Source organism: Dermacentor andersoni, chromosome 11, assembly GCF_023375885.2.
Source record: "Dermacentor andersoni chromosome 11, qqDerAnde1_hic_scaffold, whole genome shotgun sequence".
NCBI lineage: Eukaryota > Metazoa > Arthropoda > Arachnida > Ixodida > Ixodidae > Dermacentor > Dermacentor andersoni.
Window position 1 is genome coordinate 2,128,034 of NC_092824.1, and position 14,675 is coordinate 2,142,708.

General features: G+C 48.7%; 1 protein-coding gene across 1 annotated transcript in view; it reads left to right on the forward strand.

Moving 5' to 3' along the window:
- Positions 1 to 481: 481 nt before the first annotated feature.
- The window catches only part of LOC129381473 (adhesion G protein-coupled receptor B2-like), a 495,955-nt gene continuing 481,761 nt past the window's right edge, over positions 482 to 14,675 (forward strand). The window contains exon 1 of the mRNA XM_072285547.1: positions 482 to 661. Within this exon, the coding sequence (XP_072141648.1) occupies positions 585 to 661 (77 nt within the window). The 5' untranslated portion in view covers positions 482 to 584. The remainder of the gene's footprint in view (positions 662 to 14,675) is intronic.

Below are 14,675 nucleotides of genomic sequence, written 5' to 3' on the forward strand. Positions count from 1 at the left end.
CGCGAGATAGTAGAAGCCTACTTCATGCATGTGAACTCAGGCGCATGCGTCAGCCAGACTTCTATCACTCTGCACGATAAAGAAACTGGTTTTTTGAATGGCAAGATAGGCTAACACCCTTGTCAACGTCACTTTACACGTGCTTACATTTTCTACATTTTCTGTATATTATAGTCTGCTGCTTGAAATAATAAACCAGTTGTTAGTCTGCGCTCGTATTGTGTACTTCCTCTCGTCCTTCGTCCGGGTTGCGCTGCTCACCCATAGGAACATGTTCAATCACCAACTCGCCCAGCTTGCTGCGTTAATTCCCAAACTTAACAAACATAAGCGTTTCTGCTTTGGCACTCCTAATGGCAACGCTTTAAGACAGTTGGTGAATTTCAATGGCGCAATTTAATTGTTGGCAGGAAGAGTTGCGTCATTATCTTTTTCTCGTGAGCCGACAATGAACAAAAGGACATTGAGCTTTGTGGGAGGCTGCAGTATCAGAGGAAGTATAAGCAGTACCGGTCGTGTTGATCACCCCGCAGTCCATCGAGCCCGGGGAGGAGGAGTCCGGTGGTGGAGCTGCCCAGTCTGTGATGGTGATCCGAATAATGGCCTGCTGTGTGCTTCTTCTCCTCACGGGACTCACGCTCATTGTCTTCCTCACCTCCAGGTACGTCTACTGCAAAGTTCTCACTAATCGGGGGCTCCTTATTAAACACGTAAGAAAGGAGAAAGCATTATTTATTTATTTATTTACTTATCTATTTATTTATTTATTTATTTACTTATTTATTTATTTAGTTATTTCATTACCTTGAATGCCTGAAGGCGTTATTGAAGGGAGTGGAGAAAAAAATTACGCGATTGTTATCATTGTTAGCCGCTAGTACACACAATAATAGCCTGCAACAACGGATTTACCTCTTCTCTTTACCACGTGACCGGCTTCCCAAACTTCACTCACACAGGCGTTCTTACTTTGGCACTCTAAATACCACCGCATTATGGTATTTGGTGAATTTCAATGGCGCAATTTAATTGGTGCCAGGAAGGAAGGATTTAAATGCAGGAGCACTTGAAATGGTGACGACGGAGGTGGGCAGGTGGTTTCATTCCTGCGATGTCTTTGGCAAGAATGAATCATCAAATAAGCTAGTATGTGGGAAAAAATGAACTTGAGCTTTATGACGGTGATTAGTACGACAAGACAGATAAGATGGCTCACTAAGAAGGTCATTTTTTTCAGATGTCGATTATGAGAAATCTTATGAAATAAAAATAAATGAACACTTTTCTGTGCAGAGAAGCGTTAGGAAGTTTCAAAGTGTGTTTGATGGATGACACACTTCAAGAGCGGGAACAATCTGGCGGAATAAAATGAGCACTACGGTTCTGTACTGATTCAAATTAGTTAATATTTGCCATGAGGTTTGTTGCATTTAAAAGGCAAAAATTAAATGTGCTTGCTGTTAGCCGCGAATCTTTATTTAGGCCGTCAATTTTTTCTCTTCTATAGACATAGGTACCACCACCCGCTTTGCACTGAAGACAGGATTGCCGCTGTTGCTGTTTTCTTCCGGTGTGCGCATACACACACATAGTTATGCGTGCATACACGCGCGTTGGGCAGACGTGTCATGCTGCGGCACCGGTACGACGCCACACCTTTGACTTCGCAAAGTATTGGGCAAGGTGCGAGTACCGCTTAAGCGTTGGCCGTAAATGGCAACGCCACGCACCACCGACATTGATCTAGTGCTTCGTATCCTGGTACAACGCGCCACGGTGGATCCTCGCTGCTGTGATAAAGCTGCTTCTTTCACGTCGTCCATACAGCGTCCTCACCTCACCTTCACCCCGTTTGCCCCGCCCTACTATATCTGGCGGGGCAGAAAAGCTTACTCAGTTTTGTGTACCCACGCCCTCCTTTGCTACACTGCATGGAAACTTGCCTCAGCCGATGTGTGAAAAACTGCGCCGAATCCTTCGTCGGCGCTCTGCCGCTGACTTATCATGTACAGGCACCGACAAATATCGCATACACCTCGTGCACCGCCTACAGAGGCGCCACTGATAGCCACCTAGCGGGCGCTTCCAACAGTACGCGCGGGAGCCGTAGCAGACGACAACCCTTTGCAGCAAGGATGGCTGCAGTTCGCGGCTGCGATTTCTCTTTTGTTCCGGTGCCAGACAGCTTATTCTGCGGCTACAGCTGTAGGGAAAACACTCACCTCTGTGGGAGCGAGTATGAAGGCGATGTTACCGGTGTTTGGGACAATATGGTGCAGATACGTGCCAGGTGTGCCCCGCAGACAAAACGCCATGAACCCCATTTACATAAAGTGGAGCTCCTGGAAACTAGCCGATAAATTTTGTTTAATAATGCGATGTCGTGATCGTTTTTTAAAATTCTACCTTTGCCGTAATGCTGCTTCTGTACCTCAATAATAAGCACCCGTCGTTAGTGCAGACTTATATCAAACAAACCCGCACGGTGCGATGTCTGCATATGCCATTGTGATTTTCCTGCCGATGAATATATGTGGCATCGCCGAATAAGGGCAGTTAAAGTCGCCTCTAGAAGACTAATTGCGACTTTATTGATGGAAACGCGTACACTAGTCAAATAAGTCACGAAACGCACGGGTTTACAAAAGCGCGTGTTAGCGCTGTACCACCGGTTCCATTCTACTTCATACGCCGGTGAACAGCCGCTGCCGCTGCAGTTCTTGCAATTTTAAGTTCCCCAAGGGAACTGCTTGGAAACATACAAACCTAAAATCTGACAAATTTTTCAGTACTTTTTTTTAAATGTTACTGTAGAGAGGTGCCACATGATATATTTAAAGGCAGAGCAGCGCCAGCCGAAGTAAATGAGCGCTGGCGGCAAGGTCGGGTTTAGTTCTTTGCGGTGTAAGCATAATAAGAAAGAATTCAGTTGAGTACAAAATTCACATGCAAGCAGGGACTACGTTGTGAAACAAACAAGTCACTCGGCGTGTTAAGTCTGCTCAGACAGCATCGAGGTGTGTTGACTTCTCAAACGTGACGCGAACTTATCAGCGAAAAATGGAACAAAAATACCATATGCTGCAACTATTAAGAATTCTCGCCCTGAACTACCTATTTTCTAAACACATTTCCCAAAAAACCACGATATCTAAGATTCGCTCGGGCGAAAAGAATAAAGCTGTTAAAGAAGTACTTGCTTGGTATCATTCACATAAGACAGCGTGATGTATACCTTTTACAAACGATGCAGAGTGAAAACTTCGCAGGTCAAAAGAATTAGCAAGAGTTATGCGTGAAGCAACTAGCAACAGTTAAACATGTGCGAAGCCAGGCATAAGATAAATGTAAAAACATGAAGTGCGCGACAGCTGGTGCGAGGATTTACCGGGCCACATAAAATCAAGAATTTCAGTTCTTGCAAACTTCAGTAGCTCTAACATACAATACAATGCGCTCGCGCAGTCGTGTTGCCTAGCTAGCGCAACGCGGTAAAGAAGCAGCAAACTGCATTCCGAACTTTAGCGAAATGCCTTTAAACCGCATGCTGCACTGCAGACGAACTTCGTCGCTTACGCGTCTAACTACGATCGAGTAGAAAAAAACACCGAAACGACAATGGAAAGGATGAGAACAAGATATTTCCCGCCGAAGCGACGACCCATTGCTACCGTTGCTCACATGATGAGGCTTTGCGGGGAATGATTAGAACCGTATCGCCGGCACGTTTTTGCCGGTATTTGAGCCCCCCACCGCGCAACAATTCTTCGACATTCCTCGAACTTTGGCCACCACACACATGAGAAGGGTGTTGCCTGTTGTGCTCTGAAAACGTGAATAAGACAAAGAAGCACTATTAACGACACAACAAACTACAGCGCGCGGCTGGCTCCTCTCCCTTGTGTTCTGAGCAAGGCCGCCACCAGTGGCGCGTCCATCGGCGCGCACTACGCGTATACTCCACGCAGCGGGAGCCGGAGCAACAGCAAACTGCATCGCAACGCCATCTACAGGCAGCATCTGGGATCGAGACAGCCAATGGGTGCCCTTTATTATCTGTAGGCATGTCGCTTGACTCGTGTCAATGTTTCCTGCTTCAGCTCGCCAAAATGCCGAGCGACGCCGCTCCTCCGGGTCCCGCTGCTTGGAGTATACCACTTTTGTCGTAAATGGCCTGTCATCCAGTCTATTCAAGGCACACTGGAGAGTCTCACGTTGATGGAGAGTCTCACGTGTCGCCTGCGGTCTCAACAACCCCGCCACGCAGACACGACTCCTGGAGCTTCCCGACCCCCTCACTGGACGACACCGTGAAGGCAGCGCTGGCAACGGAAGCTGCCGCCAAGGACTCCGGCGAGATTGTCCGTGTGACTGGCTCACCGTCGGCGAAAGCGGTGGTCAACAAGTTGGCGACAAAGGGCAGCACCTGCGGTCGTTGTGGTGGCGCCCACTCCCCCTCACAGTGCCAGTTCTCTCAAGCACGATGCTTCACGTCCGGGAAAACTGGGCACCTGGCACGTGTATGCCAAAGGGGGAGGACGAACAGCAAACAGCAGCAGAAGCTTGGTTCAAGCCCAGGTACCACACGAGCCCGCCGCCAGGGTAGCCGTCGCGAGGGTGCGGGACGTGCGGCAGCAGGCTGAAGTTCTTCCGCGGCCAGGCTCCACACCGTGGCCGACATGTGGCACACAGGCTTTGTACCGTCGTCTGTGCGGCCGTACATGCTGACCGTCGAAATCTGCGGGCACCCCATTTCCATGGAGCTGCACACAGGGGCCAGCGTGTCAGCAATGGTCTCGAAACTCTTCGAGCGTACTTTCCCCGGCATGTCCGTCGAGGCTTCGGGTGTGATGTTGCGCAGCTACTCCGGGCAGCTCTCCCAGGTCCAGGGTCAGGACAGGTCAGCGTTCGCTTAGGCGACAGGGAGGCAACCCTTCCCCTCTGCTTAACCAAGGGGTCGTCGCCGACGCTGCTGGGCCGAAACTGGATTGATGCATTGGGCGTTCGTCTGCCAGAGTACCAGGAAGCCAGCCTGCATGTAGTGAAAGACGTCCCCAGCCTCCTGACCGAGTTCACGTCCCTGTTCCAGCCAGGGGTCGGCACATTCGTCGGCCCGACAGCTGTCATCTATGTACCTGAGGAAGCCCGGCTACGTTTTTTCAAGCCTCGCCCACTGCCGTTCGCCCTGAAGGTTACAGGGCGAACGGTTACAGCGAGGCGGCATCCTGGTGCCCGTCAAGACGTCTGAATGGGCCGCTTCCTTCGTACCATTCCTCAAGCGAGACGGCAGTGTCAGGATCTGCGGGGATTTCAAGGTTACCACCAACCCCGTCGCTACTGTCGAGAAGTACCCGTTGTCCCGGATTGAAGATCTCTGGTCAGCGTTGTCCGGTGGACAGAAGTTTCCCAGGCTCGACCTCAGAGATTCTTACCAGCAGCTGGTGCTCCACGATGCCTCCCGGAAGTATGTCAGAATATCGACCACTTTGGGGCTCTTCCAGTACACGCCCTTACCCTTTGGCGTGGCCTCAGCCCGAGCCATATTTCAGAGCGAGATAGATAACCTCTTCAGGGGCACGAGGCATGTGGCGGTGTACTTGGATGACATCCTTGTTACTGGCAGCGACGACAGCGAGCACCTGCAGAACCTGTACAACGTTCTGGCATGACTGCAGGACGCCGGCCTCAAGCTCAAGCTGGAAAAGTGCATTTTCCTGGCCCCCAGCGTTGAGTACTTGGGACATGTCATTTCCCAGGCTGGCCTAGCCCCGGCTCCCCGCAAAGTTGATGCTGTGGTCAAGGCGTCTAAGCCCCAGAACAAGAAGGAGCTTCAGAGCTACCTCGACTTCATCAACTTCTACAGGAGTTTCCTGCCAAACCTCTCGGAGCATCTACAGCCGCTCCATCTTCTGCTTCGAGATGGTCAGCAATGGGTCTGGAAGAAGGAGCAGGACCGTGCCTTCCGGCGCAGAAAGGAGCTAATTTATTTGTTTATTTATTTGCAATACTGCCAGTCTCAGTTGAGACCAAAGCAGGCGGGCCCAATTTTACAGAAAGAAACGAACAGGTCATGTTGCATGGTACATTAAAAGAAGAAAAGAAGGAAAACGCTTCCTTAACTACTGCAGAAATCACCAATAATACAATACTTTTGGTTGGTATAACAATATGGCTATAACAATATAACAATGTATTTGGTATAACAATATAACAATATTGTATTACTAGAATTTATATAAAAAATAGCGAATGAATGACACCTGTAAGATTAGAGAGCTTGTACAGCTAAGAGATAACCGCGAAGAAGCGGCGAGTTTGGGGGTTGAAATGCAGAAATTCCACGCACAGAAATAAGTATTAGAGATATGTGGGTTAAGACTGAGATATGTGGGTGTGTTAAGTTGTGTCTTCTCTGTTTGATGTCTCTAGTAGGTTGATGAACGATGAAAGTGACGGAGAGAAAACTATGTCTGAGTGGAGGAGATTCCATTCTCTGATCGCACGTGGGAAAAGTGAAAACTTGAACGTGTCATTACGAATACTGTACTGCTTTAGTGTAAATGGGTGATTTTTTCGCGACAGGCGTGATGTAGACAAAGTAACGTACTTAGTTCGGTCTATCTTATAACTGTCGTGCATTAGTTGGTAGATGAATTTTAAGCGGGCGTGTCTGGCCCTAACAGATAGTGTTTAAGACCTGCATCAGCTAAGAGGTTTGTAGGGGAGTCATAGGGACTGTATTTGTTAAAAATGAACCTCACAGCTTTTCTTCGCACCTTTTCTAGTTTTGATATGTTAGTTCATGTGTGTGGAAACCAGATGATGTTAGCGTATTCTAAGACGGGGCGAACAAAAGTTGTATAGGCTAGTAGTCTGGTGTGTTTCGGTGCAAGGCGTAAACATCGTCTAAGGAAAAAAAGTTTGCGTAATGCACCTGAGGTAATATTATCAATATGTAAGTTCCATGAAAGGGTAGAAGAGAATGTCAAACCTAGGTATTTGTGGTTATTTACTTTATTCAGGCAAGTGCCACCGAGGGCGTAAGAAAATTTCGAAGGCTTCTTTTTTGTTGTAAAGGACATGCATACAGATTTAGAGGTGTTAATTGACATTTGCCACTCTTTACACCAATTGGACACCAAATCGAGTGCTCTGTTTAATAATAAGTGGTCTGCGTAACTGACAATTTCTTTATACATAATACAATCATCCGCGAAGAGCTCAATGTCGCATTCAATGTTAGCAGCAATGTCGTTAATAAAGATCAAAAATAGCAATGGGCCCAGTACTGACCCTTGGGGAACACCGGAGGTGACAGCTACAGACCTGGAAGGGGTGTTATCTACAATAACATATTGTGTTCGATGTGATAAGAAGTTTTTTATCCATGCAGTAATCTGACCACCTCCGATTGCAGCCTCCAGTTTTGCAACTAATTTTACATGGCTTACACAATCAAACGCTTTACTGAAGTCGAGGAGGATCATGTCTGTCTGGCTACGGTTGTTTAGGTTGAGCGCAAGGTCATGCACCACTTCTGTTAGTTGTGTGACCGTTGAGAGGCCACTTCTAAAGCCGTGTTGTTGAGGTATTAATATATGTTCTTGCTCGAGAAATATAGTGATGTGTTTGAAGATAATATGTTCCAATATTTTACAAGATGTGCTGATAAGTGAGATTGGCCTGTAGTTGGAAGGTTCGTTGCTGTCACCGGATTTATGTATAGGAATCACCTTCGCTTTTTTCCAGTCATCTGGTAGTTGTGCGGACTCGAGAGATTTGCGGTATATAATGGCAAGGTATTGGCTACACCATTCTGCATACGTCTTTAAAAATTCGTTCGGGATATCATCTGGCCCGTTAGCTTTCTTGATGTCGATATTAAGCAACAGATTAAGAATACCGGCATTGGTAATGCTTAATGAATCGATGGTTTTAGGTGGGCAGGGTAGGGAGGGAAGTAAGCCATTGTCTGAAGTGAAAACCGAGAAGAAAAAGTTATTGAATGTGAGCCCCCTAATCACCAGGGCTCCAGTGCTAGTGCACTTTGATCCCGCCAAGTCTGTTGTCCTGACCGTAGATGCGTCGCCGTACGGCGTGGGAGCTGTCCTGGCGCACCGGGACAAGGATGGCCAGGAACGCTCTGTGTCGTTTGCTTCTCGCCGGCTTCATGCTGCACAGCAATGCTATAGCCAGCTGATCAAAGAAGGTTTGTCCCTTATTTTTAGTGTCGAATGCTTCCACCAGTATCTGTAGTTCCGGAAGTTCGAGGCGGTCACGGACCACAAGACGCTGTTGGGGCTGCTGGTGCTTGACAAGACAGTTCCTGTGCAGGCATCACCTCGAGTGGTACCCTGGGGCTTGAGGTTGGCAGCTTACAGCCACCAGCTGGTTTACCATCCAGGAAAGGGACCTGGGACCTGCTGATGCCCTGAGCCGCCTGCCCTTGCCAGAGGTGCCTGATGCTATTCCAGAACCTGCTGAAGTGTTCATTCTGGAGCACACGTATCCGGAGGGGCTCTCCATATCTGCGGTATCGCAAGCGACCAGCCGGGACCCAGTCCTGTCTCAGGTGGTCAAGGCGGTGTCCCGTGGGGAGGAATTGGTTCAGCAGACCTATAGCCACAAGGCAGCTGAGCTGAGCTTGCAGCAGGGCTGCCTACTGCGGGGTTCCAGGGGGGTGATCCCACGAAGTATCCGGTCCAGGGTCCTGCAGTTGCTGCACGCGGGTCATCCTGGTGTGGAAAAGACTAAGATGGCGGCCCGGTCCCATGTTTGGTGGCCTGCCATGGACCAGGAAATCGCTCACATGGTACAGAGCTGCCAAATCTGCCAGGAGCATCAGCAGGCCCCACATCATATGGAAATCACCCCCTGGCCGTTCCCGCAGGGACCCTGGTCCCGCCTACATGTGTATTTTGGGCGACCTTTCAAGGGCCATTACTTCCTGGTGGTGGTGGACGCCTTTTCGAAGTGGGTGGAGGTTGTACCTGTCACTACTCCATCATCAGGCGCGACCATTGCAGCGCTGCGACAGGTCTTCGCCGCCCAGGGGTTGCCTGACGTCATCGTGTGCAACAATGGTCCTGCTTTCGCCAGCACAGAGTACCTGGCCTGGCTGACGAACAACGGAATCCGACGGATGATGGTTCCGCCGTACCACCCTGTTTCAAACTGTGCAGCCGAGCGGGTGGTGTAAACCATCAAGGACAAGCTCTAGAACAGCCAGACTGGGTATTTCTGGACACAGTTTGCCCGGACACTGTTTCAGTACCGGACCACACCCGACGATGTCCCTAGCCATGCCCCCTATAAGCTCCTGCTGGATCGGATGGTCAAGACACCCTTGGACGTCTTGCATCCCGACCTCCTATCCACAGTGCTCCTGAAGCAGCTGAAGCAGAAGCTGGCTGCTGACCAAGGGTGCCGTTCTGGGCCTTTTCCAGAGTCGGAAGTTCCAGTTTTCGCAAGGAATTTCCGTCCTGGCCCACCCTGGTCTGCCAGACAGGTGGTGTCTCCTGCCAGAGCCGCATCGCTGCTCGTCCGCATCTTAGACGGGGCCACGCGGCACAGACACGCCGACCATGTTAGGCCTCGCCTGGGGACATGGCCAGCACCCTCGACTGCCACTTCAGAGTTCCAGCCCGCAGGAGGACTAGCGGCAACACCAGTCACTTCCAGCGGTGCTCCGCCCACCTTGGAGGCGGCAAGCGTTGCCAGTGGTGCGGCGCCCATTGGGCCGGTGTCGAGTCGAGTCCGGCACCACTCATAAGGCCGACTACTGCGCACCCTCCGGACGAAGCGAGGCTGGCTCAGGCAGCACCCGACGTTGCCAAACCCGGCACGTCAACACCGGTGCCCAGGCGGAGTACACGAGGGTGGAGGCCACCGGACCGTTACTCGCCTGGGTAGCAGGCACTGTCGACCCGGCTAAGACGGAGGCAGAGCCACGTACATAGAACTTAGTTTTTTTGTCGGCGACAAACAAACTGGGGATAAGGGGGTGTAGCAAGCATGTGACGCCTCCTCGGGCATAATCTTCGTTGGCCCGCCAGGCTCGGTGGCCTGCCAGGCTCAGTTAGGCAACATTGGTCGCTGCTCCAATAGACACCGGCGAGCACAGCTGCTCGGCGTTCAGTCATCGTTCATCACCACCACGCTGTGGAGCGTCCGTCTAATGGAGGGTGCTTGGAGCCCTCCCTTGTTCAAGAACCCGGGCGGATCACGACGCCATATGCTGCTATACCCTTCCTCGTTAATGACCATTTCTCTCAACTTATCATGAATTCCTTCTCTCATCAGACAGCAATCAATGGTCGATTGCCGGTTTCCCACTTCCCACGTGGTCTGTCCTTCACACTTAGGCCCTGTACTCATGATGACGAAGTTATGTTGCTCAGAAAGATCTAGCATTGACTTCCCATTGTTGTCGGTATAGCCATCTATATCCTGTATGTGGGCATTTATGTCACTTAATAGGATAATTTGGGCATCATTCCCGGAAACCTTAATACCAGGACCAATAGGCATTCAACTAACTTTTGATTGTTCTCTGCGCAATTATTTCGGGAAAGAAAACTTGGCTGGGCGTAACGTATTTACGTTCCGCCCAGCCAAGTTTTCTTTCCACTCTATGTACCCGATATCCAAAGATGTTCTTGACATTTTGAATTTACCCTTTACCATTTGGCTCCCTGATGGATGAGCTCTCCGACTTCCCCTTCGTTTCTTTCCAATTTAGTTCTTTTACATCCTTACAAACATAATTCTCAATCACTGGCGGCTCTTCCGAGTTGTTAAGGCGCGTTTCTGTAACCGCATACTCCCCTATTTGTTCTCTATTTAACTGCTTCTCAATCTCTACCCACTTTTCCTTTCTTCTGCCACCCTCCATGTTTATGTAACGTAGTGCATGGCGAGCTCTCTTTTTGTTTGCGTCGTCCTTTTTCTGTTAATGACGGTGATGCTGTTTTGAGGTTTCCCTAGGGCACTTTCTTCATTACTACCTGCTCTGGCCTCTTGAGCGCCCATGGACCCCCCCGAAAAAGCAACAGCGCGACCAGCTAGTCGCCAGCCCACTTCTCCAAGCCTGTAATTTAAGTGGATGCCGTCTCGTTCAAAGCCACCACACCTTCTCACTTCCCAGTTTATTTTGACAACTTCGAAACTTTGCTCTCGGCTCATTGTGCATATAGCCTCATTAGCAGCCACTACGGCTCTTTGTACGTGACTGTCACGTAGAGGCACCTCCGGCACCGTGGACACCACGATCTGCACCTGAGAGGACAACTCGCGCAAGTCGTCTACCCCCTTCGCCAAGCAATGGTCTAATCCTGTCGCTTTTTTTTTAGGAGGTCATTTAGCCCACCTACGAGGAGGTTGCGTCCGTGGGCATTTTCCGCGAGCTTTGCTTTGGCTCGCTCCATGACAGAAGCCAGTATCTGCCATGGAAATGTCTCTACCTCCACTGTTTTGTCGCCTTTCACCCTCTTCACAATTGCTTCTGAGCACCTAGCCATGTTTGAGTCGCCTGCGATAATCACCCATTCACTCTCTCCTACTGCTGAGGCATCTCTCTGCTTCCCTTTGTTATTCTTTTCCGTATGATTCGGACTTGACAAGGGGCATTGACGGCTGCGTTTCTACTTTTCCTTTGTGGCGCCCTCAATGTAGGTGCAGCTCTTCCCAAGTATACCACCTCCCCACGTTGCGCGCACTCCATGTGCTTTGCTGACACTCCCTCTCCTGTCACGTCGGGTGACTGCGTTCCATTGTCATGACAATGCTCGTTCGTGATGGTGACCCTGTTCAGGTCTTCCTCGGCTGTGTTAAGTCTTTCTTCCACTGCCTTCCGTGCATCACGCTCCATCTTTAGGTAATTTTTTAACTTTTCTACCTGTTTCGCAAACTAGTACTGGAAATCATCAATTTTCTTTAGCCTAGCATCCACATCACAGTGTCTACAGATTGACTCGATTTCTTCTGCATCCTCATCCTTCCCCTCGTCTACCTTGAGGGACCCCCCGCACACTGCACGCTTCGCCGTCTTTCTTGCAACGTGTTGCACTTAGCTTTTTCGAATGCGAACACCGAAGCTTTCACGTGCCTTCTAGCAAAAGCCGTTGATAGTTAGACGGGTCGCATTGATTTAGGGTCTTTAATACTGGTGCAACATTCGCAGTGAGCCAGTCTTTTGGAACAGAACCCTCAGAGATAGACTGCGTAAACATTATCTGTAGGATTTGATTAGAAACGATATTAGTAGCCTTTAGATTTTGGCAGGAATATTGCCAGGTCCGGGAGCGCATGATATGTTAAGTTTGTCAATTAGATTAACTTCACCAGTGGAAGTAACAGTGACAGGAGGCATTTGGATAAATCCTGTTCTCGGTACTACAGGTGCGCCATCATTCGGCTCGCGAGTAAAGACTGGCGTAAAGTGCGCATTCATTGCATCTGAGCGTTCCTCATGAGGAACATCTGGCCCATCAGGATTGGTTAAAGACATAATAGAAGAGTGATTTTTTGGGTTTAGAATATTCCAATATATTTTGGGGTTAACGTGCACAAGGTGTATCATGTCCTTATGAAGAAAGTTCTTTTTAGAACGTTTCACGAGCTTAGTATATTCGTGTAGGCATGCGAAATATTGTTTCCATTTATTTATCGATTGTGACCTTTTGGCTGCGCGGTAAAGACGATTTTTTATTTTCGATAATCTACTGAACATTTTTGAACACCAGGGATTATTTGAATCACTTCGAATGCAGACCAGGGGTACGTGCTTGTCTATTCAAGTTAGTATTGTTTGTGTGTAGAGCAACAAATTTTGGTCAACTGATCTAGTTAGGGCTGACTCAGAAAAATACTTAGAAAAATTTTCAAGTTCTGATTATTGGCCAGCATAGTAGCCTTTCGGTAGTTGCGAATGTACTTTTTTGGACGGCTGGCGCACGGGAACATCACGTAATATGTTGAACAAGACAATCCTGTGGTCGCTAATACCAGCGACACAAGACATCAAATGAACTAGCTCTGGCTTGGAAACAAAGAGCAGGTCAAGTGTGTTATTACCGCGAGTGGGTGTGTTACCCCACTGGGTAAAATTGAACAATTCGATGAGATCAATAAAGTTTTTGGAATGCCGTGACGCTTCAGTTAAATTGTCGCAGTCAATATCAGGGAGGTTAAAGTCGCCGTATTGAATGCATTGCGCACAAGGAAAGTGAGAAGACAGTTCTAGTAACACAGAGAAGAGTAGCACAGCTCGTTGAGGAAAGATGAACCGGATTCAGGCGGGTGGTAGATGGCTACTACTATAAGTGTGCTCGAGGCAACGGTCAGTTTAAAGCAAATAATTTCGTCGTTACAATTAAACGTGAGTAGATAAGAAGGCAAGTAAGATTTTATGAAGAGCAAAACACCACCACCGCTGCTCCTCCTCCTGTCAAGGCTGTAAGTTGTAAAAAGTGCTTTATCGTGCAAAAGCTCATCGCCAGCTTTTTGCGGAGTAAGCCACGATTCGGTTATCACGGCTATGTCAAGGAACCAGACCGCGGCCCAATTGCATTCCGCCGTATCGCGTTTCTTGCGACCCTCCTTGGGAAAGTCTTCAACAACATCTTTTTTCGGCAGATAGCTCTGGGCATTTGTTAGCATGCAAGACATGCTGAGATAACGCAGTAAAATGACCTGGGTGGGCGTCGACAAGGAAGGCAGAGAGCGTGCTGTTGCAAGAATATGTCGTAGTAGCTATGGCTTGAATTCAGTGACTGAGTAAATGTGGGCATTGTAAATAAGCTGGTTGGTATCCGTAAGAAGCCTATCAAACCGGATTTTGAAGGGAACCTTTTACTGTTGAGCATACAAGTAAAGTTAGCTTCTCGCCTGCCACACACGCGCAGAGCAGTCTTCCCTTACTGAAAAAGAGGAACCCTAAAGTTTTGATACTGCAGCAAAAATTTCTGATTTATTGTTAAAATGCGCAAGCTTAACAAATATGCGACGTTTTGTACCGCTGTAGAAGCGGCCAAGCCGATGCGCTCTTTCAATTGCGTTGCCTTCGAGTGGAACATAAAGCTTTTCCTTGAAAAAAGAAAGTACCTGCGACTCGGACTGCGCCCACGTTTCACCTTTCGCGTCTTGTACCCTAAAGAAACAACAGGTTGCATCGACGGAGATGGTTCTCGGCTGCATCACATGTTTTCGTTAGTGTTTTAATTTCACATGAAAGTTTGGAAATGGCGTTATTAGTCCCAGCATGACAAGCAGGTTCTAGCTCCCTATTAGCCTCTACATTTTGTTTCCAGTGCATCAGAACGCCTGAAAAGGCGGCTAACAAGATTCTCTATATAAGACTGAGCTGAACGAATGGGACTGAGCTCTGCGAAAACTGTATTTTGGCTTGTTTCCAGATGTGAGAGTGTATTGGCAATAGAATAAAGAGTGGGTCCGGGGTTAAGTTCAATGTCTCTCAACAACATCAACAGGAGGGAGGTAACATATGCATTGATACAAAACGCACACACCGGTTGATACAGAAACCGACACCATTAATCATGAAGTTCCGGGGGGCACGACACCGCACCCACGATAGTGTCACTCGAACGGTAACTACAGGGGTGCGGTAAAACTCTAATCTGCGTTTGAAAGGACATATTCATGACCATGGTCGA